The 25,067-nt window shown below is 45.5% G+C and overlaps 1 protein-coding gene across 3 annotated transcripts in view; it reads left to right on the top strand.

Annotated features, from left to right (window-relative positions):
• Positions 1-25,067, top strand: part of LRMDA (leucine rich melanocyte differentiation associated) — a 2,082,283-nt gene that overhangs the window by 1,218,672 nt on the left and 838,544 nt on the right. For all 3 annotated transcript variants that reach the window (XM_077259443.1, XM_077259442.1, XM_077259444.1), the window contains exon 4: positions 10,032-10,171. In XM_077259443.1, coding sequence (XP_077115558.1) covers positions 10,032-10,171 — 140 coding nt within the window. The remainder of the gene's footprint in view (positions 1-10,031; positions 10,172-25,067) is intronic.

The following is a 25,067-nucleotide window of genomic DNA, read 5'->3' as shown; positions in this document are numbered from 1 at the left end:
GCGGCACGCGACCAATCACAAGCCGTGATGTCACGGAAGGAAGTAAACGCGCGCATTTTAAGCAAAGAACGCTGCCGGTTCCCTCGGTGAGGTCCAGGCTGCGTCGGAGAGGTGAGTATAGCAATATTTTGTATTTTAATTCTTTATTTTACACATTAATATGGTTCCCAGGGCCTGAAGGAGAGTTTCCTCTCCTTCAGACCCTGGGAACCATCAGGGATACCGTCCGATAATTGAGTCCCATTGACTTGTATTGGTATCGGGTATCGGTATCGGATTAGATCCGATACTTTGCCGGTATCGGCCGATACTTTCCGATACCGATACTTTCAAGTATCGGACGGTATCGCTCAACACTATTTATGCTCCTTGCAAACGCAGAACTAAACACTTATAAAATGTGTCCCCTTACCGTGAAACCGTCCTGGAGGTGGGACTTTCCTTCGTAATGAGACACAACACAGCCGTCATTCCTACCCCCTTGGCGCCGGGCGCCGCCTCCTCAGTGTTGTTTGAATCTGTCCCGGACCCTGCACTGTTATGTTAAACCTTGGGCATGCGCACTTAGTGCTGCCCGTCTTCTGACATCATTTGGTGTCAGTCTGACTGCGCCTGTGCGGCCGCGCTGACCGAGATCCCGCCTCGCAGTGTCTTCTGATTTATTCACACTGTGGGGCTGGGATTCATGGGCATGCGCAGTGCATCTCTTCGCCTCTCACTCATCTCCTTCCGCCTTCTTCAGACTGTGTGGCGTCACGGCCGTGGCATGCGATTAGGGATCAGCTGACGGCGCACAGTCTGAAGAAGGTGGAAGAAGATGAGTGAGATATGCACTGTGCATGGCCATGAATCCCAACCCCGCAGTGTGAATAAATCAGAAGACACTGCGAGGCGGGATCTCGGTCAGCGCAGCCGCACAGGCGCAGTCAGCCTGACACCAAATGATGTCAGAAGACGGACAGCGCTAAGTGCGCATGGCCAAGGTTTAACATAACAGTGCAGGCTCCATGACAGATTCAAACAATGCTGAGGAGGCGGCGCACAGCGCCAAGGGGGTAGGAATGACGGCTGTGTTGCGTCTTATTACGAAGGAAAGTCTCACCTCCGGGACGGTTTCACGGTATGAGGGGACACATTTTATAAGTGTTAAGTTAAGCGTGTGCAAGGAGCATAACTAAAAGAGCCACCTTTTCCTTGTGCAGCATTACTGCTACACAAGGTGGCTCTTTCAGTTACAAACGCCTGGGGGGGACAGGTTCCCTTTAATTTCTGTTGTAGTGTCAGCGTGGAGGTAGCAGGACACATTGCCGGATACACAGCAAGGGAGCAGCTGATGTTACTGAACCCCACTAACACAGGAGCGAGTGTTTTTCTCTGTGCAGATGGCACTTCCGAGCGGCAACTGGCGGTGTTGGAGCCCAGGGTCAATCAGGGTGTAGGCCGAGGCCTAATTGGAGCAAGTTTAATATCTGATGTAATTTAACTGTGGAGGTAGCAGGAGCAATTGCCGGACACACAGCAGGGGAGCAGCTGACGTTACTGAACCCCACTAACACAGGAGCGAGTGTTTTTCTCTGTGCAGACGGCACTTCCGAGCAGCAACTGGTGGTGTTGGAGCCCAGGGAATCCAGGAGAAGCAGAGTGTAGGCCGAGGCCTGCACTCGAGGCAGTTTAATATCTGTTGTGGTGTCAGCGTGGAGGTAGCAGGACATATTTCTAGATACACAGGGGATCAGCTGACATTACTGAAACCCTATAACACTAGGTCATGTGTTGACTGTGCAAGCGGCACTTCCGAGCGGCAACTGGCGGTGTTGGAGCCCAGGGTCAATCAGGGTGTAGGCCGAGGCCAAATTGGAGCAAGTTTAATATCTGATGTAATTTAACTGTGGAGGTAGCAGGAGCAATTGCCGGACACACAGCAGGGGAGCAGCTGACGTTACTGAACCCCACTAACACAGGAGCGAGTGTTTTTCTCTGTGCAGACGGCACTTCCGAGCAGCAACTGGTGGTGTTGGAGCCCAGGGAATCCAGGAGAAGCAGAGTGTAGGCCGAGGCCTGCACTCGAGGCAGTTTAATATCTGTTGTGGTGTCAGCGTGGAGGTAGCAGGACACATTGCCAGATACACAGGGGATCAGCTGACATTACTGAAACCCTATAACACTGGGTCATGTGTTGACTGTGCAGACGGCACTTCTGAGCAGTAACTGGCGGTGTTAGAGCCCAGGGATTGCAGTTCAGGTGGTAGAAACATGAACACAACAGGAGACAACAGGAGACCTGGATACTGTTGCCAACCAATTATTTAATCTGGAAGAGGATTGGCAAATTCCTGCGAGATCTAGGCCTTGTTCATTTTCAAAAAAGTTAGCCGGTCAACATTATCGGAGGATAGTCACATGTGACGGTCTGTTAGTACACCACCTGCGGCACTAAAGACGCGTTCTGATAATACACTAGCAGCAGGGCAAGCCAGCACCTCCAATGCATACTGGCTAAGCTCTGGCCATGTATCCAGCTTAAAGACCCAAAACTTGAAGGGGGAAGAGCCGTCTGGGAGTACACTGAGAGGGCAAGATATGTAGTCTGTCACCATCTGACGGAAACGTTGCCTCCTGCTGACTGGAGCCATCTGTGATGGTGTAGACATTTGTGGCGGGCACACAAAACTTTCCCACTGTTGGGCCATACTGGTCTTGCCTTGTGCTGAGGCACTGCTTATGCTCCCTCGTTGTGCAGAGCTTCCTCCACTGCCTCAACACACTGAGCTGCTTTGTAAAGCACTAGCAGCACTGCTCTCAGTTGGACTGGAGAAGATGATGGACTGCACCAGTGTGTCTTGGTACTCCCGCATTTTACGCTCCCAGTTCAACGGTGTTATGAGGCTTTGACAGTTGTCCTGGTAGCGAGGATCTAGGAGGGTGTACACCCAATAATGAGCCGTGTTGAGAATGTGGGCAATGCGGCAGTCGTTTCTCAGGCACTGCAGCATGAAATCAACCATGTGCTGCAGACTGCCAACTGGCCAAGAAATGCTGTCCCCTGCTTGAGGCGTGATCTCTGCCTTCTCTGCATCACCCCACCCTCGCTCTACATACTGACTACTGGAGATTTGTGTAACTCCCTCCTCTGGACAGATGTCTTCCTCCTCCATTGACTCCTCCTCAACCTCCTCACAAAGTGTCCCCTGCCTAGGCCTTTGTGAGGAAACATGTTGCGCAGACTGTCCAGATGCAGATGGCGTTTGTGACTCCTCATCCGCCACCTCTTCCACAACCTCCTCCCTTAGCGCTTGTAGTGTTCTTTCAAGCAGGCAGATAAGGGGGACAGTCATGCTGACTAGTGCATCATCTGCACTCGCCATCTGCGTGGAATCATCGAAGGCACACAAAACCTGGCAGATGTCCTTCATATGGCCCACTCAGTGGTCGTGAAGTCTGAACGGCACGCAGTGCGACTTCTTTGCGCCTGATGCAGCTGGTACTCCATTACTGCTGGCTGCTGCTCACACAACCGCTCCAACATATGTAACGTAGAATTCCACCTGGTGGGTAGGTCACATATGATGCGATGTTCCGGAAGGCAGAATCGGCGCTGCAGAGCTGCAATGCGCGATCTTGCCATGCTGGAACGCCGCAAGTGAGCACACTCTAGGCGGACCTTGTGCAGCAGTGCTTCAAGATCCGAATAGTCCCTCAAAAAACTCTGCATGACCAAGTTGAGCACATGTGCCAGACATGGGATATGAGTGAGGTTGCCTAGGGCCAGAGCTGCCACCAGATTTCGGCCATTGTCACACACTACCATGCCTGGCTGGAGATGCGCTGGCACAAACCACACGTTGCTCTCCTGCTTGATCGCATTCCAGAGCTCCTGCGCTGTGTGGCTTCGATTCCCCAAAGAAATTAATTTCAATACGGCCTGTTGACGTTTGGCCACAGCTGTGCTCATATCGGTCGTAACAGGTAAACGTTCACGGGTCCATGTGGAGGTGGCCTGTGACAGCTCCTGCAGCGCTGATTCAGAGGAACTTGAGTATGAGGAGGAGTCAATGTGTACAGACTGGATTCCTGCAATCCTTGGAGTTGGCAGAACACGTACAGTGGCACTCACACTATCTGTACCCGGCTCCACAACATTTACCCAATGGGCAGTGAGGGAAAGGTATCGTCCCTGTCCATGGTGACTGGTCCACGCATTGGTGTTGAGGTGACCTTGCTACTGATGGCGTTCAGTAGCACGTGTTTTATGTTTCCCTCCACATGCTTTTGCATGGCAGGGACAGCTTGCAAGCTGAAATAAAAGCGGCTGGGCACATTGTATTGTGGGACTGCCAATGCCATCAAGTTATGGAAGGTGTCAGTCTCCACCAGCCTGAATGACAGCATTTCAAGGGACAGTAGTTTTGCAATGCCAGCATTCAGAGCCTGTGTGCAGGGGTGGTTTGCCGATAATGGCTGCCTTTTCTCCCATGCCTGTGCTACCGATGGCTGTAGACTGGGCTGGCAGTGTGAGGATGACTGGGAACGTGGTGCTGTGGGTGGAATTACACTGGGTCTCTGGACAACAGTGAGGAAGCTGAACCAGCTGTGTGTGAGCTGGAGGAAGAGGCAACAACATGAGCTGAAGAGGTGGTAGGTGCGGCTGGAGGTAGGCCTAGGTCTTCAGTGTGTTTTTGTAACTCCACCTCGTGCTTGGTTTGCACATGTTTCCACATATTTTTGGTATTGAGGTTGCTGACACTTTTCCCTCTTTTGACTTTCTGATGACACACCTTGCATTTGACTAAGCAAATGTCATCTGCAACTGTGTCTAAAAAGGACCAGGCACTGCAAGTCTTGGGAGCGCCCGTTTTGGCTTTTGGAAGACGCATGCTCCTAATGGGTGCCGAAGTGGAGGCTACAGGCACCGCAGTCTTCCCCCTCCCTCTCCCTCTTTGGGCCATTCGGGGAATCTCTTCCTCAGAGCTGCTCCCACCACCTTCCTGTACCTCACGCCATGATGGGTCAAGGACCTCATCATCTACACTACCCTCTTCCATCAACTGCTTCTCCTGGGTAGTCTCGGCAGCACAGTATGCACCTGAAAGTGGCACCTGAGTCTCATCATCAGATGCGTACTGAGGTGTGCTGACCGGAGGCACTGGCCCACCCATCTCTTCAGATTCAGAGAGACAAAGCTGTTGGGCATCACTGCATACTGCCTCTTCTTCCATTTCTCCAATGCTGCTTGGCTCGCCCTCTCTTTCCAAGCCAAGAGATTCAGAGAACAGAAGTAGAGATGGCTTCTGTCCTGGGCTCTCTGACTGCCTGGGCAATTTGGCAGGTGGTGAAGAGACAGATGGGTGCTCTTCAGTGCTCTGTGTCTGAGAGGATGTGGCACTAATTGAAGTCAATGCGTTAGCTGCCATCCATCCGACAACGGCTTCAATTTGTTCATCCCGCAGCAGCAGGGTACGGCGAGCTCCAACAAAGCTGCGCATGAAGGACTGTTCCCTGCTAAAACTGGGGGATGATGAGTCACCGGTGCCCGCAGCAGGTGCAGAATCCCCACGTCCTCTCCCTGCTCCACCTCCACGCCCACACCCACGTGCCTTACTCCCTGCCTTCTTCATCTTGGTAGACTAATAAAGATAGGCAGAAAAGTACTAAGGGCTTAGTGTGCTTATTCCTGAACAGCTGCTAACAGGTATAAGAAACACTAATTTTATCAAGTGTGGACTAGACTTTAATATGAGCTAATGTGGCCTACACAACTGTAAAGTAGAGTGTGTGGTGAACTTTATAAACTTTTTGTTTTTTCCACAGAACAGACTACAGAGTGAGTGGCACTCACAAAGAGACCTTGCAGACAGCCGTGAATGGCGCTGCAAGGCCAAAAAATGCTCCTCTATGTAATCCTATATAGTGTTTTATCACAATCTAGCAGGATACGGATGGAAAGCCACTAATAGGATAAATTTGAAAAAATGTGCAGCAGGCTGCACTAATTGAAAAATGGACAATGGAACCATATGAGGCAGTGACGCACACTGAGCTGACTACAACCAGCGGTGGCTGCAGACCAGACTACAGAGTGAGCTGCACTCACACACACAGAGACCTTGCAGACAGCCGTGAACAGCGCTGCAAGGCAAAAACAAGGTTCTCACACAGCGGTTGCTAAATTAGCCTGGGTAAAGCACAATGAAGCAAATCGCTATCCCAAAACTGGCCCTCAGTCAGAACACAGCGTCCTGTCGCTAACTGAATTCACACCAGAGTGAACCCAAAATGGCAGTGGCGACTTTTATACTGCATCATGACCTCATTTCAGCAGCCAATCACAGCCATGCCAGTAGTTACATGCCTACCATGCAGAACAGGATGTGCCCACACTTCTAATGATTCCTCATTGGCTGAATTCTGGCTCTTTGAATTATGGGAACTTCCGATTCCGGTATCCGATATACTGAAAGTTTCGGAACTCGGTATCGGAATTCCGATACCGCAAATGTCGGCCGATACCCAAAACTTGCGGTATCGGAATGCTCAATACTAATCCTAAGTCACATGACATGGTTTGTTAAAGGGTCGACATTGACTTGTAGGATTGCTACCTTCCAATAGGTAGCACTAGAGTTCTAGTTCTCTTCCTCTCTGAAGAGACAATTTGCATAATTGGAAAATGGCGACACGATCAAATAATTTTTTTCACCACTAAAATAATAAAAAAAACCTGGATAAGTTTGGCATTGCTATAATCGTACTGAGGAACAGAATAATTTTTGTAGGTCATTTTTACCACACAATGTACAGTATACCGTAAAATCAATTCCCAGAAAACAATGGCAGAATTTCTTTTGTTCCACAATATCACTGTACTTGGAATTTAATTCCCATTTTCCAGAACACTATGTGGAAAGAAAAGTAGTCTATGCCTAAAAGTGTCTGTGTGGAAAGAAAAATATAAAAGTCATAGCTCTTGGAAGAAGTGGAGGAAAAAGCAAAAACGAAAACATAAAAAAAAAATTCGATGTTGGGAAAGAGTTAAGCCCCAATGTCCTCAATTGTAGCTCTTCAGCTTTACATTTACAAATGACAGCCATTTTAAATTCTCCCGATAAAATAAAAAAAAAACTAACAAATAATCACCTCCTGGTCCGGCACCCTTCCAGCATTTTGTGCGCTGTGTCTCCCAGCGGTCACATGACATTCTTATGTTACGACTGCTGATTGGTTTCAGCTTTCATTAGTGCCAATCCGGGAAGTGAGTATATGTTTTTTTAATTATTTTATCTGGGGAACTTTAGCAATAAGAAAGGAGTTAGCAGTATTGGACTTCCCCATTGACATTTTAGGTTAACATGAGAGCCTCTGTGTTAACCCTGTGCTTTCTGCAGTTCTGCAATACTACCAATATTGTAACACTAAGTGTTTTGCTGTAAATTCTTCCTTAACAGAATTAAAGAAAGTTTGCATAAGATTCTGGGTAATGTTATGTTACACCTAGAGAGAGACATCAGTCGCAAGATGAATAAAAACAAAGTTATCACTTTGGATAAATATTAGCAATTATGAATTAGTCCTTTCACTTGTAAAGTAAAAACAAATCAAATATTAAAATTCTGTCTATAATGACGTAAAGGTAAAAAAAAAAAAAAAAACTGTTTATTTGTCTGCGCATGTGCCCTCTGGTGGTAAAATACCAGTATGCAGTATATATATATATAGGAGCAAGCATAATATTTTGCAGTAAACAGCCTGTGCTTATAAAGCAGTATTGATTAGATAACAGTAGATCAGTGCAGAAAGTTGTAAACTATCTCAGAGATTTTTCATGTCACTATTCATGTCTGCTCTTTTATATATTACATATTAACTCTAGTAAGGATAAGCCATATGTAGGAACGTCACAGGTGATGCAGTGCTCTCCTGAGTTCTGGCAACACTGAGGATAGGCCAGCAATTTAACACCATAGACCTAAAGTATCACAATGTCAGACGATACAAACACAATATTGTATTAAAAAATCTTCTAATAATGGTTGTTGGCAGAGGGATATTTGAGATTAAAAATACATGAGATGGGATTGGATGCATCTGGTATTTCATCTCTGCTACATGTCATTGGCAAGCACAATACTTGTCCATGGCATGTATCTGGTAGTAAACCTCGGCTCCATTTAACACCAAAAAGAGAAAATTGTGGACTTATGGAAATCACAGTATCAACAGAAATGATAATGATATGCCAAGCTGGAATGGAGGTCTGTCCTCTTTAGGGATGAACCCTGCTTTTTCTTGGACACAATGATAATCGGAGATTGGTCTGGACTCTGGAGACTACGTGGGTAACGTCACGCTAGCCCTACTCCTAAGAATGAGATGTTTGGTGTCATAATGTACAGTAGTCAGTCCCCTACAGTCTTCATTCCAGGTACAATTATAGTTCGGTGTTACATTGATTTAGTTGTGGACTCAGTGATACAAATATTTCTATGGAGCGCCCACCAGATCCGTGGGTTTATTCGGTACTGGTCCGGTTCTTAAAGGGATGTATCACAGCAGCAGTGACCCGGTCCATGGCCCTGGGCATCCAATAAAAGAGTCAATGTAATGAAAGGGGAATAGTTTATAGGGGAATTGGGGAATTGTTCGTGATGCCACCTGTGGTACTTGGGAAATAGGAGATGTTAGCTGATGATACTTAAAGAGACCGCTGGGGCTGATGGTGATGCAGCAGAGTTGGTACAGCTCTCCACAGGTAGAGCTTGAGTCCCTGGGCACTTAGGTTGTAAAAGATGGAGATGCTGATGATGGATGTAGTGCAGGGCGGATGGTGCAGTAAATAAGTGTGAGGACACAGCGGGGTACAGTTTCCAGCCAGCTCTCAAGCAAATTGGGTGCACCTTCCAGGACCCCCTTTCTATGATCCATTCCTGACCATCTCTCTGCACTGGCACTCACCTCTCCTGCCCTGCGCCTGCCACACAGTGTCCCAAACCAGCAGCCATGGATCTTGTCAGGCGGCGAGCTCTAAGTCCCCCTGGATCCTATATGGCCGCCTTTTTAGTGAATGTGTGCAGATGTGGTTGTGCTTCTTGCAAAAGCCACAGCCTCCGGTTATCTAGCTGAGTCCTTAGTTTCTCCACTAGAATGGGGCCGATCTCCTAACTGCGAGCTGGTCCCTCCACCTGATGATGGTCAGTGTGAATGTGAGCCCCATGGGTGGACTTCTCACTACCCATGCCTCTAGGACCCCTTCCTTCTCTTCTTTCTGTAGTTTCACTTTCCTTCAGCTCCCTCTCTTTGGGAACTCCTTTCTGTCTGTCTTGATCCTTCTGCTTCCTCTCTCTCTCACGTCTGCTCTCCTCTCTTTCTCACTGCAGACTCTCTGTCTCCACCCACACCCTCCACCCATATACCCCCCCTCCAGCCTGGGATGAGGTCATCCTCCCTAAGGGTAAGCCCAGGTGCCCTGACTGAAGTGTCTAGTGTTGGATGCTAGTGTGGGGTTCTGTACAGGGCCTCCTCCTTACCCGAGAGTTGAATACCATACTTCTGGCTGAGGTGCAGTATCTCTGTGGCGACTGGGCCTTCAGGGGCTCCACACAAGCACATCTGGGATGTCACTAGTCAGCAATTGTAATGGGATCTGCCAGCAGTGGATCTTGATGATTTTTTCAAGTGCTTTCAGGGTGGCATAACCACCCTCCGACATCCATAATATGAGACAACTTGTGTAAGTGAGGGGATTGAATAAATCAAGATGATTTGAAAATAGTGTTTCTATTATTTCATCATTTGCAGATCATTAAGATGTGTGTCCATCCTGTGATTTCCATAACTTCACAGCTTTTTCTTCGTGATATTGCAATTTCTATGTTGAGAAGCATAAAAAAATGACACAACTGATGAAGAGAAGTGACTATCTGGGCAGCCATATTTATGATTTTTCTACCAAACCCTTTAATAAAGTAAATAACAAATAACAATGTAGCATATTGTATAATGACATGATTGCATTGACTTAACATTTCGTGCAGTACCTGACTGAGCTGGACTACCTTTTGGACACGTTAGCTACATCAGCTCCAGCCCTGGAATATCTCAGCTTGCTTGGAAACCAGGCTTGTCCCAATGAACTTGTAAGCACTGAGAATGATGAAGATGACTACCAAAGATACAGGTCAGTAGCGCTAAGGCTGTGTTGACACTTGCATTGGGCATAAATAATTAAAAATTGCAGCGTGGTAACCCCTTTATTCTTGATTACCAGCCTTGCTAACACTGACAGCTGAGGGTTGTAGCCCCTTGTCTGGCTAGTTATCAAAGCTACAGGGGAATCCCACGTTATACGGTATTTTACATTTATTTATTTATAGCGCGTGTGTCATCGGTGTGAACATGTGCGGGACATTTTGCGGCCCGTTCTGCTGTTAAAAAAAAGTGCTCATATCAGTGTATTTTGCCCACGGATACATGGTCTGTGGAAACAAACTGAAGTGCACAGACCCATTCACTTGACTGTGTCTACATGTGAAAGTGCCTCCGGTACATGTAAAAACTGTCACCAAACGTACCGGACACACTGACCTCTGAAAGAGCCCTTATATTCAGTGCTTCAGTCTTAATAGAACAAATAATAATTAAGGAAAAAAAAAATACAAAAACTACAAGTATTAATTAAAAGCTGCCAATGTGGTTTACTTTGGTGCGTTGCCTGAAACGGCGCTCAAAGCAACAAATGTATTGTCAATTATGGCCGAGATTGGAATTGATGACTGAGAACGATGCTGTTTATTTCTATATAATGCTTGTAGTCTGATATGTGCAGGACAATGCTGCTAAAATCTTTGAAAATCTACATAAGGATGTAACTAGTAACCATAATATACGCACATTGCGCATTAATGTTAAAGACAGGAATTACACCCTAATGTCACAGAAGAGGAACAGTACACACCATCATCGCACTGGAATAACACATGCAAAAAAGGTCCATCCACTTAGTCACGTACAGGTAAAATGTACACATATCATCAGTGATGTCACAGCACAGGAATACAGCAAAAAGTAAGAGAAGGCTCAGAGAAGGGATAATGCACACCGTAGAGATAACCACGGAGCCTTCCCCCGTCATACTCTTTACTAACTGCACCTTTTATAAGAGTAGAAATGGCCCCATAGTTGTTGGTCCCAATAGCAAATGCTATGTCTGCTCCTCTGATGACTACACCCATGATCATAGACACCATTATTAAAATTTGTCCAAAAATAAGGCGGCCTATACCACAGTACTTCCAAGTGTGCAATAACAAAACCGAAAAATAAAAGGAAGTATAAAGCTGTATGTTTGATAAGGTATGATTTTTATTGTAACAAATCAATCTTAGAAATTCATATTAAAAATTGAAACAAAAGACAAAGAGAGTGGCAAAGAACCCTCACATAGCCAGGTTAAACTGAATATATATATATATATATATATATATATATATATATATATATATATATATATATATATATATATATATACAGTATATATATATATATAATATGGCATAAAGCATTATCATAGTAAGGTGAATGGGAACTAATGACATATATATATATATACAGTGGGGCAAAAAAGTATTTAGTCAGTCAGCAATAGTGCAAGTTCCACCACTTAAAAAGATGAGAGGCGTCTGTAATTTACATCATAGGTAGACCTCAACTATGGGAGACAAACTGAGAAAAAAAAATCCAGAAAATCACATTGTCTGTTTTTTTATCATTTTATTTGCATATTATGGTGGAAAATAAGTATTTGGTCAGAAACAAAATTTCATCTCAATACTTGTAATATATCCTTTGTTGGCAATGACAGAGATCAAACGTTTTCTGTAAGTCTTCACAAGGTTGCCACACACTGTTGTTGGTATGTTGGCCCATTCCTCCATGCAGGTCTCCTCTAGAGCAGTGATGTTTTTGGCTTTTCGCTTGGCAACACGGACTTTCAACTCCCTCCAAAGGTTTTCTATAGGGTTGAGATCTGGAGACTGGCTAGGCCACTCCAGGACCTTGAAATGCTTCTTACGAAGCCACTCCTTCGTTGCCCTGGCGGTGTGCTTTGGATCATTGTCATGTTGAAAGACCCAGCCACGTTTCATCTTCAATGTCCTTGCTGATGGAAGGAGGTTTGCACTCAAAATCTCACGATACATGGCCCCATTCATTCTTTCATGTACCCGGATCAGTCGTCCTGGCCCCTTTGCAGAGAAACAGCCCCAAAGCATGATGTTTCCACCACCATGCTTTACAGTAGGTATGGTGTTTGATGGATGCAACTCAGTATTCTTTTTCCTCCAAACACGACAAGTTGTGTTTCTACCAAACAGTTCCAGTTTGGTTTCATCAGACCATAGGACATTCTCCCAAAACTCCTCTGGATCATCCAAATGCTCTCTAGCAAACTTCAGACGGGCCCGGACATGTACTGGCTTAAGCAGTGGGACACGTCTGGCACTGCAGGATCTGAGTCCATGGTGGCGTAGTGTGTTACTTATGGTAGGCCTTGTTACATTGGTCCCAGCTCTCTGCAGTTCATTCACTAGGTCCCCCCGCATGGTTCTGGGATTTTTGCTCACCGTTCTTGTGATCATTCTGACCCCACGGGGTGGGATTTTGCGTGGAGCCCCAGATCGAGGGAGATTATCAGTGGTCTTGAATGTCTTCAATTTTCTAATTGTTGCTCCCACTGTTGATTTCTTCACTCCAAGCTGGTTGGCTATTGCAGATTCAGTCTTCCCAGCCTGGTGCAGGGCTACAATTTTGTTTCTGGTGTCCTTTGACAGCTCTTTGGTCTTCACCATAGTGGAGTTTGGAGTCAGACTGTTTGAGGGTGTGCACAGGTGTCTTTTTATACTGATAACAAGTTTAAACAGGTGCCATTACTACAGGTAATGAGTGGAGGAAAGAGGAGACTCTTAAAGAAGAAGTTACAGGTCTGTGAGAGCCAGAAATCTTGATTGTTTGTTTCTGACCAAATACTTATTTTCCACCATAATATGCAAATAAAATGATAAAAAAACAGACAATGTGATTTTCTGGATTTTTATTTCTCAGTTTGTCTCCCATAGTTGAGGTCTACCTATGATGTAAATTACAGACGCCTCTCATCTTTTTAAGTGGTGGAACTTGCACTATTGCTGAATGACTAAATACTTTTTTGCCCCACTGTATATATAGATATATATATATATATATATATATATATATATATATATATATATATATATATATATATATATATATATATATATATATATTGTGATAGAGTCACTGGTAATGTAATAGAGGGGAGATATGTTTTACTATGCCTAATGGTGTCAGTGATATAAAAGTCAGAGTTAGCTTCCTCCAGCACAGTAAGTGCTGCGAGGGTTAAGTTACTTTATGGGCTGGTTTCTAGGTGGACAATCATAGAGTGGGTGGGAGACTGTCCCCCTATATCTCCCCCTACAGAGCTATCACTACTGTGTTCTGACTGGACCTGGGTGAGGTCACAGTCATGTGATCAGTCACGTGGTTGAGTAGTCACATGGTCTGAGCTTAAATGGCTGAAGGAAATAACTTTCACGCTATGTGCACATGTTGTGGATTTGCCTGTGGATCCGCAGCAGATTGGATGCTGCGGATTCGCAGCAGTTTTACATGCGGTTAACAGTACCATGCAAACCTATGGAAAAAAAATCTGCAGTGCACATGCTGAGGAAAAAAACGCGCGGAAACACTGCGGGTTATTTTCCGCAGCATGTCAATTCTTTGTGCGGATTCTGCAGCGTTTTACACCTGCTCCTCAATAGGAATCCACAGGTATTAAAATGCAGGTGAAATCGCCACAAAAAATGCTGGAAATCCGCGGTAAATCCGCACTGTGTTTTACCTGCGGATTTTTAAAAAACTGAGCGGAAAAATCCGCACAGAAATCCGCAACGTGGGCACATAGCCTCGATGTTCGGTGTGGTAGCCTGGAGAAAGAGCACTGCAGGAGAGTGCTGCATGGAATAGTGAACCTGAACCGTGTGTGTCCTGGCAGCCGTGAGCAGGAGGAACCCCGCTCACAGAAGGACTCTGCCTGTTCTGCCATCATTTTGTTTTGTTTTTCTGTTTTGCCCAGAGGGATAATAATAATCTTTATTTATATAGCGCCAACATATTCCGCAGCTTTTTACAGTTTAACAGTTTCAAACACAAGTCATAAGTAACAATGTTAACAATACCATAATTTAAGCACAATGAGACGACCCTGCTCGTGAGAGCTTACAATCTACAATGAGGTGGGAGAGATACAAAGTACAGGAGCTTATTTACAATGATGTATTTACAATGATGATCCAGCCATCTTCAGGGGATGGGGGATAATTGGAGATAGTGAATTGGGCTACATAAGTGCCCTTACACCTAAAATGAATTTTATTAGTGAACGTGATAGGCCGCTCTGAACAAATATGTTTTGAGGACGTGCCTAAAACTATGCAAATTGTGGATGGTCCTAATTTCTTGGAGTAGAGCATTCCAGAGGATTGGCACAGAGCGGGAGAAGTCTTGGAGACGGGAGTGGGAGGTACAGGTTAGTGCAGAGGTTAGTCAAAAGTCATTTGCAGAGTGCAGCGGTCGTCTAGGCCGATAGACAGAAATAAGGGAGGAGATGTAAGGGGGTGCTGCACTGTGAAGAGCTTTGTGGGTGAGAACAAATACTTTTGAATTGGCTCCTACAATGAATGGGCAGCCAGTGTAACGACTGGTGAAGAGCAGACACATCTGAATACCGATTAGCCAAGTAGATGACCCTGGCTGCTGCATTAAGGACAGGAGAGGGGAAAGTTGAGAGAGGGGGAGGCCAATTAATAGAGCGTTACAGTAATCCGCGCTGGAGTGGATCAAGGTGACAGTGAGGGTTTTTGTTGTTTCCATGGTGAGTAAAGGGCGGATTCTAGAGATGTTCTTTAGGTGTAAGCGGCAAGAGCGGGCAAGAGATTGCATATGGGATGTGTAGGAGAGATCGGAGTCAAACATAACAGCCAGACAGCGCGCTTGTTGACGGGGTGTTCTTATGGTGCCACTCACAGAGAGGGAAATGTCAGGTTTAGGGAGGTTAGTAGATGGTGGGAGCAGAAGAAGTTCAGTTTTGGAGAGGTTGAGTTTCAGATAGAGAGCGGATATGATGTTGGAGACTGCGGACAGTCACTGGCGTTCTGTAGTACAGAAGGAGTAAGGTCAGGGGATGACATACATAGTTGTGTGTCATTGGTATAAAGATGGTACTGAAAGCTAAATCTGCTGATAGTCTGTCCAATTGGGGCTGTGTAGAGGGAGAAGAGAAGTGGGCCAAGGACTGAGCCCTGAGGTACCCCAACAGTGAGAGGAAGAGGGGACGAAGTGGAGCCAACGAACCATACACTGAAGGAGTGGTCAGAAAGATAGGAAGAGAACCAGGAGAGAGCAGTGTCCTTAATGCCTAGTGACTGGAGCTTAGACAGTAGGAGATGGTGGTCAACAGTGTCGAAAGCTGCAGAAAGGTTGAGAAGAATGAGCAGAGTGTGGTCACTGTTACACTTTGCTGTCAGAAGGTCATTGGACTCTGAAGTGTCTTGGAAGGAGTGAGTGGAGAGGTAACTGGTAAAGCAGGAGTAGACCAGGTGCTCCAAGAGTTTAGAGATGAAGGGGAGATTGGAGACTGGTCTGCAGTTATTTGTGCAGGATAGATGGAGAGAGGGTTTCTTTAGTAATGGAGTAATGATAGAGTGTTTGAAGGAGGAGGGCAAAATGCCAGAGGAGAGGGAGAGATTAAAGATTGTAGTTAGGTGAGTTGTGACGACTGGAGTAGGTGTGAGGGAATGGGGTCAGTAGTGCATGTAGTCGGACGAGAAGAAAAGAAGAGCCTGGAGACTTCTTCTTCTGTGATGGGATCAAATGTGGAGAGTGAGTCAGGGGAAATGCAGGGCTGTTTTACTCTGTGTTTGGAGGTCCTGAGATTGAGTGGCGCATCTTGGTCAAGGGTGCTTCTAAGAGTGTCATTGTAGTGATGTACAGCCAGATCAGGACAGGAAAAAGAGGAGATTGGGGACAGTGATACGTGTAAGGAGTCTGAAAGTGTATGAGAGATAATGGCGTGTAGATTTCTGAATGTGTGGTAGGTAGGAGTGTGTTACCGTCTTTGTGTGTTTCAGAGGTTGATAGCTGTGAGAGGCCTAGAGAAGTGGTTAGTGATAGAAGCTGGAATGCAGATGTGAAAGTGGGGCTGTTAATGGGGATGGTGAAGTCTCCCAGGATAAGGGTTGGGAGTTCTGAGGACATGAAGTTCGGCAGCCAGGCAGAGAAATGGTCCAGAAAGTGGGTGAGCAAGCCTGGGGGCCGGTATATGACCGCTACTCTGAGGGAGATGGGTTGAAAGAGCCTGATGGTGTGGACCTCAAAAGAAGGTAATGAGAGTGATGGAACTGGGGGGATAACCTGGAAGGTGCATTGTGGGGACAGGAGTATGCCGACTCCACCACCACTTCTGTTTGTGGGTCTCGGAGAATGGGAGAATTGTAGGCCACCATGGGAAATGGCAGCAGGGGAGACAGTGTGGCTTTCTTTTCCACACCTGGTTTTATGCTGTCTACAATAAACCCAAGGAAGTTCTTAAACTGTACCAGTGTCTACCTCCATGTGCAGCCGAGTGAGCCGCTCTACCAATATATATATATATATATGTGTATATATATATATATATATATATATATATATATATATATATTGTGGGAATATAGCTCAGCAGGGATCTTTGCTTTGGCCCAAGCAGGTGGCTATGGAGTCACAACAGACAATAGCAGGCTAGCGAGTTCCTCACAGGTATGTGTCAGGTGTATTTATTGTACACATTTGCCGTACAATGTTACACGTGCCAAACATGAAATAAAATATATAAGGCCACTAACTAACAATAAGATTCTAACTACAAAATAAACCTACACAACAACAAAGAAGTTCGTGCAGCCTTACTGTGTCAGCTTCCCAGACCAGCAGATGAGAGAATGAGATCCCAGCAGTTCCTGATTATATCAGCTGAAGCAGTCAGGAGTCAAAAGCTGGATTGCATGTGTGGAAGGGAAGCCTTCCAGCCTTTCAGGCTGATCACTAAAGAAACCAGGAGCGGATTACAGTGAAATAAACAGCTTCACAATCAATACCGTGATACATATGAAATGAAACGGGGAGAAACATATCTGTTTTCTAGTACTTCTCCCCTTGGAACCTCACAATATATATATATTGTAGCGTGGCTAAAGGTTGTATAGTCGACGGGAGGTATGTATCACAGAGAAGGCTTGTCGCTGTGATGTAACCCGGAGTGTTTTCTGTAATGCACATAAAGCAATAAGGAAGTGTTTAAGTATATTTGGGTCCGGGTTACGGGTAGCTATGAGAGATGGGAGGGTCTGGCTACCCATATACCTCACCCCTGGGTAAGGGGCATAACCTTGCCTATCTATGTTTGTTTCAGGACCTGTGGTGATGTCAGAACCACATGTCTAATCATGTGACAGGTACCTGGGTGTGGTTTTAGGCTACATAATGGAGGTGTGTTTGGCACATGCTGGTGAGTGTTTGGAACTCTGTCAGAGTGGACACACTTCCATGTGTCTTGGCTGGACACTGCAGAGTGGCCTGTGTGTTGGATGGTTCCAAGTGGGGACAGACGTCCTAGAAGCACACAGAGACCATATTTAGGCTGGAGAGCCTACGTGCTGGACATGGCACAGCCTGTATGCCTACAGGTCTGAGGGAGAGCGGAGCTCTACTATGGACACTGAGGACTTATCCGTCTGATGTAAGACTGTTTGCCTTTGTTTCGCTGACTTAAATGGTTTATAGAGTGAATAAACCTACATGAACGCTGAAGAGAATGTGCCTCCTGTTTCCTCCTATGCACCTGAGCGAGTGAATCCCCTACAATATATATATATATATATATATATATATATATATATATATATATATATATATATATATATATATATATACACATACAGTATATACACACACAGTGGGTATGGAAAGTATTCAGACACCTTTAATTTTTTCACTTTTTGTTTCATTGCAGCCATTTGGTAAATTCTAAAAAGTTCATTTTTTTCACATGAATGTACACTCTGTGCCCCATCTTGACTGGAAAAAAACAAATGTAGTAATTTTTGCAAATTTATTAAAAAATAAAAACTGAAATATCTCATAATAATAAGTATTCAGACCCTTTGCTCAGTATTGATTAGAAGCACACTTTTGAACTAGTACAGCCATGAGTCTTCTTGGGAATGATGCAACAAGCTTTTCACACCTGGATTTGGGGATCCTCTGCCATTCTTCTTTGCAGATCCTCTTCAGTTCTGTCAGGTTGAATGGTGAACATTGGTGGACAGCCATTTTCATGTCTCTCCAGAGATGCTCAATTGGGTTTAGGTCAGGGCTCTGGCTGGGCCTGTCAAGAATGGTCACAAAGTTGTTCTGAAGTCACTCATTTGTTATTTTAGCTGTGTGCTTAGGGTCATTGTCTTGTTGGAAGGTGAACCTTCAGCCAAGTTTGAGGTCCAGAGCACTCTGGAAGAGGTTTTCATCCAGGATATCTCTGTACTTGGCTGCATTCATGTTTCCTTCAATTGCAACCAGATGCCACCACCATGTTTCACTGTTGGAATTGTATTGGGCAGGTGATGAGCGGTGCCTGGATTTTTCCACACTTACCACTTAGAATAATTATTAATATTTATTTATATAGCACCATTAGTTCCATTGTGCTGTGCATGAGAAGGGGTTACATAAAAATACAAATCACTTACATCAAAATACAAATATCACATACAGTAAACAAACTAACAATGACAGACTGATACAGAGGAAGAGGACCCTGCCCTTGCAGGCTTACATTATACAGGAGTATGGGGAAGGAGGCAGTAGGTCAGGGGTTGCAGTAGCTCCGATGGTGTTGAGGTGGCCGTGTGATCATTACAGGTTGTAAGCTTTCTTGAAAAGGTGAGTTTTTCAGGTTTCTTTTGAAGGATCCAAATGTGTTGGATAACCGGATGTGTTGGGGCTCAGAATTCCAGAGCATGGGGGGACATTCGGGAGAAGTCTTGGATGTGATTGGGTGAGGAGCGAATAAGCGTGGAGGAGAGAAGGAGGACTTGGGAGGACTGGAGATTACATGAGGGAAGATATTGAGAAATTAGTTTGGAAATATACGGAGGAGAACGTTTATGGATGGCATTGTAGGTCAATGTTTGTAGTTTAAACTGGATGCACTGGGAAATTTGGAGCCAGTGAAGGGATTTGGAAAGAGAGGAAGCAGGAATGTAGCTAGGAGAGAGATGAAGGATGGACTGGAGGGGTGCGAGAGTGTTAGAAGGTAGGCCACAGAGGAGGATGTTGCAGTAGTCGAAGCGGGAGATGATTAGGGCATGCACAAGTATTTTGGTAGAGTGATGGATGAGCAAAGGACGGATTCTGGAAATATTTTTGAGCTGGAGGCGACAGGAGGTGGCGAGAGCTTGGGTGTGCGGTTTGAAGGACAGGGCAAGGGTTACTCCGAGGCAGAGGATTTCGGGGACAGGGGAAAGGGTGATTTCATTTATTTTGATAGATAGTTCAGGTAGGGAAGATATGCGAGATGGAGGAAAGATAATTAGTTCAGATTTGTCCACATTGAGCTTGAGGAAGCAAGAGGAGAAGAAGGAGGATGTGGCTGATAGACACTCAGGGATTCTGGAGAGCAGAGAGGTGACATCTGGGCCAGATAGGTAGATCTGAGTGTCATGATGTAATAATTATAGGGGATAACTAAGGAGACTCTTTGCGTGGAACAAGACAACTACAGGACACAGTTTTATAAGTGGTAAAGTCTATATTATCACATGGTGATTCAAACAGGTACAGAGAGAAACTCAAGTTCACAACACTTGGTGTAAATATTAAATGCAGCTTAACAGTCTATAGGGAACTTCAGAGGAAAATGCAATCACGCAGAAAGTCTATAAAGCATAATTATTCTTGAGGATACTTGACACGAATAAGTCCTTGTTTAGTCCAAACAAAGGTAGCTATGCTTATAAGGCAGTTCAAATAATATCTTAGCTCAACCAGGGAAGCCTGGGTAATAGTCTCAGGTTTTTGCAGAGCAGCAACAGCTTACATGTCCAACAAATGCAGATGGAAGAAAACACAAGCAGCAGATGAAGGAGGATTACTGGAAACTGGTGTATGCAGCAGGAACTCAGAGCAGAGTAGCAGGATCACCACACAGGTTCACAGGAGCAGGTATATAGCCAGGGAGTCACCAGGGTCAGGAGCTGGATGCAAGGCAGAATACTCTAGCATAGACTGAAGGCTGGGGTGGAGTTTTATAGCAGGAAGACTGTCATGGTTCTCAATGGCAAGAGAACGTAGTAAAGCATACAAAAAAGACTAGCTCTTGGAAGATGGGAACTCGAGCTGACTGTGAGCTAAACCTACCGCACAACTAACAGTGGCCGGGTAGCGTGCCTACGTTTTATCCCTAGACGCCCAGCGCCAGCCGGAGGACTGACTGACCCTAGCAGAGGAAAATACAGACCTGGCTTACCTCTAGAGAAATTTTCCCCAAAAGGCAGACAGTAGCCCCCACATATATTGTCGGTGATTTCAGAGGAAATTGACATACGAAGTATGAAAAATAGGTTTAGCAAATTGAGGTCCGCTTACTAGATAGTAGGAAGACAGAAAAGGGAACTTCACAGTCAGCTGAAAACCCTTTTCAAAACACCATCCTGAAATTACTTTAAGACTCTAATATCAACTCATGACACCAGAGTGGCAATTTCAGCTCACAAGAGCTTCCAGCCTCAGAAATATTCAATCACAGAGAACTGGAACAAAAATGCAAAACAAACTTAGGACTAAAAGTCCAACTTAGCTGATAGTAGTCTAGGAGCAGGAACATGCAACAGAAAGGCTTCTGGTAACATTGTTGGCCGGCATAGAAATGACTGAGGAGCAAGGTTAAATAGAAAACTCCCACATCCTGATGGAAACAGGTGAACAGAGGAGATGAAGCACACAAGTTCAGTACCACCAGTGACCACCGGGGGAGCCCAGAAACCAAATTCACAACAGTACCCCCCCCTCAAGGAGGGGGCACCGAACCCTCACCAGAACCACCAGGGCGATCAGGATGAGCCCTATGAAAGGCACGGACCAAATCGGAGGCATGAACATCAGAGGCTGTCACCCAAGAATTATCCTCCTGACCGTAGCCCTTCCACTTGACCAGATACTGAAGTCTCCGTCTGGAAACACGGGAGTCCAAGATCTTCTCGACAACGTACTCCAACTCACCCTCAACCAACACCGGAGCAGGAGGCTCAACGGAAGGCACAACCGGTACCTCATACCTGCGCAACAATGACCGATGGAAGACATTATGAATAGAAAAAGATGCAGGGAGGTCCAAACGAAAGGACACAGGGTTAAGAATCTCCAATATCTTGTACGGGCCGATGAACCGAGGCTTAAACTTAGGAGAAGAAACCTTCATAGGGACAAAACGAGAAGACAACCACACCAAGTCCCCAACACAAAGACGAGGACCAACACGACGACGGCGGTTGGCAAACTGCTGAGTCTTCTCCTGGGACAACTTCAAATTGTCCACCACATGCCCCCAAATCTGATGCAACCTCTCCACCACAGCATCCACTCCAGGACAATCCGAAGACTCCACCTGACCGGAAGAGAAACGAGGATGAAACCCCGAATTACAGAAGAAAGGAGAAACCAAGGTGGCAGAACTAGCCCCGATTATTGAGGGCAAACTCCGCCAAGGGCAAAAAGGCAACCCAATCATCCTGATCCGCAGACACAAAACACCTCAAATAAGTCTCCAAGGTCTGATTAGTTCGCTCGGTCTGGCCATTAGTCTGAGGATGGAAAGCAGACGAAAAAGACAAATCAATGCCCATCCTAGCACAGAATGCTCGCCAAAATCTAGACACGAATTGAGTTCCCCTGTCAGAAACGATATTCTCCGGAATACCATGCAAGCGAACCACATTTTGAAAAAACAGAGGAACCAGCTCGGATGAGGAAGGCAATTTAGGCAAGGGGACCAAATGGACCATCTTAGAGAAACGGTCACACACCACCCAGATGACAGACATCTTCTGAGAAACAGGGAGATCAGAAATAAAATCCATGGAGATGTGAGTCCAAGGCCTCCTCGGAATAGGCAAAGATAACAACAATCCACTAGCCCGAGAACAACAAGGCTTGGCCCGAGCACAAACATCACAAGACTGCACAAAACCTCGCACATCTCGCGACAGGGAAGGCCACCAGAAGGACCTAGCCACCAAATCCCTGGTACCAAAGATTCCAGGATGACCAGCTAACGCAGAAGAATGGACCTCCGAGATAACTCTACTGGTCCAATCATCCGGAACAAACAGTCTACCAGGCGGGCAACGATCAGGTCTATCCGCCTGAAACTCCTGCAAGACCCGTCGCAAGTCTGGGGAAACAGCAGATAATATCACTCCATCCTTAAGGATACCTGTAGGTTCAGAATTACCAGGGGAATCAGGCTCAAAACTCCTAGAAAGGGCATCCGCCTTCACATTTTTAGAACCCGGTAGGTAAGAAACCACAAAATTAAACCGAGAGAAAAATAATGACCAGCGCGCCTGTCTAGGATTCAGGCGCCTGGCAGACTCAAGATAAATCAAATTCTTGTGGTCGGTCAATACCACCACCTGATGTCTAGCCCCCTCAAGCCAATGACGCCACTCCTCAAAAGCCCACTTCATAGCCAAGAGCTCCCGATTACCAATATCATAATTTCGCTCAGCGGGCAAAAATTTACGAGAAAAGAACGCGCAAGGTCTCATCACGGAGCAGTCGGAACTTTTCTGCGACAAAACCGCCCCAGCTCCGATTTCTGAAGCGTCGACCTCAACCTGAAAAGGAAGAGTAACATCAGGCTGATGCAATACAGGGGCGGAAGAAAAGCGGCGCTTAAGCTCCCGAAAGGCCTCCACAGCAGCAGGGGACCAATCAGCAACATCAGCACCCTTCTTAGTCAAATCAGTCAACGGCTTAGCAACATCAGAAAAACCAGTTATAAATCGACGATAAAAATTAGCAAAGCCCAAAAACTTCTGAAGGCTCTTAAGAGAAGAGGGTTGCGTCCAATCACAAATAGCCCGAACCTTGACAGGGTCCATCTCAATGGAAGAGGGGGAAAAAATGTACCCCAAAAACGAAATCTTTTGAACCCCAAAAACACACTTAGAACCCTTTACACACAAGGAATTAGAGAGCAAAACCTGAAAAACCCTCCTGACCTGTTGGACATAAGAGTCCCAGTCATCCGAAAAAATCAAAATATCATCCAGATACACAATCATAAATTTATCCAAATATTCACGGAAAATGTCATGCATAAAAGACTGAAAGACTGAAGGGGCATTTGAAAGACCAAAAGGCATTACTAAATACTCAAAATGGCCCTCAGGCGTATTAAATGCGGTTTTCCACTCATCCCCCTGCTTAATTCGCACTAAATTATACGCCCCACGAAGATCAATCTTAGAGAACCACTTGGCCCCCTTTATTCGAGCAAACAAATCAGTAAGCAGTGGCAAAGGATACTGATATTTAACCGTGATTTTATTCAAAAGCCGATAATCAATATACGGCCTCAAAGAGCCATCCTTTTTAGATACAAAGAAAAAACCGGCTCCTAAGGGAGATGAGGAAGGACGAATATGTCCCCTTTCCAAGGACTCCTTAATATATTCCCGCATAGCAGCATGTTCAGGCACAGATAGATTAAATAAACGACCCTTTGGAAACTTACTGCCCGGAATCAGATCTATAGTACAATCGCAATCTCTGTGCGGAGGTAGTGAACCAAGTTTAGGCTCCTCAAAAACGTCACGATAATCAGATAGAAATTCCAGAATCTCAGAGGGAATAGATGACGAAATGGAAACCAAAGGTACGTCCCCATGAGTCCCCTGACATCCCCAGCTTAACACAGACATTGCTTTCCAGTCGAGGACTGGGTTATGAGATTGCAGCCATGGCAATCCAAGCACCAACACATCATGTAGATTATACAACACAAGGAAGCGAATAATCTCCTGGTGATCCGGATTAATACGCATAGTTACTTGTGTCCAGTATTGTGGTTTATTACTAGCCAATGGCGTGGAGTCAATACCCTTCAGAGGTATAGGAACTTCCAGAGGCTCTAAATTAAACCCACAGCGTTTGGCAAAGGACCAATCCATAAGACTCAAAGCGGCGCCAGAGTCGACATAGGCGTCCGCGGTAATAGACGATAAAGAGCAAATCAGGGTCACAGATAGAATAAACTTAGACTGTAAAATGCCAATTGAAACAGACTTATCAACCTTCTTAGTACGTTTAGAGCATGCTGATATAACATGAGTTGAATCACCACAATAGAAGCATAACCCATTTTTTCGCCTAAAATTCTGTCGTTCGCTTCTGGACAGAATTCTATCACATTGCATAATCTCTGGCGCCTTCTCAGTAGACACCGCCAAATGGTGCACAGGTTTGCGCTCCCGCAAACGCCGATCAATCTGAATGGCCATTGTCATGGACTCATTCAGACCTGTAGGCACAGGGAACCCCACCATAACATCTTTAATGGCATCAGAGAGACCCTCTCTGAAATTCGCCACCAGGGCGCACTCATTCCACTGAGTAAGCACAGACCACTTACGAAATTTTTGGCAGTATATTTCAGCCTCATCTTGCCCCTGAGACAGGGCCATCAAGGCTTTTTCAGCCTGAATCTCTAAATGAGGTTCCTCATAAAGCAACCCCAATGCCAGGAAAAACGCATCCACATTGAGCAACGCAGGATCCCCTGGTGCCAAAGCAAATGCCCAATCCTGAGGGTCGCCCCGGAGCAAGGAAATTACAATCCTGACCTGCTGTGCAGGATCTCCAGCGGAGCGAGATCTCAGAGACAAAAATAATTTACAATTATG

Source organism: Ranitomeya variabilis, chromosome 4 (genome assembly GCF_051348905.1).
Source record: "Ranitomeya variabilis isolate aRanVar5 chromosome 4, aRanVar5.hap1, whole genome shotgun sequence".
NCBI classification, from domain to species: Eukaryota; Metazoa; Chordata; class Amphibia; order Anura; family Dendrobatidae; genus Ranitomeya; species Ranitomeya variabilis.
This window is presented reverse-complemented; position numbering and strand designations above follow the sequence as displayed.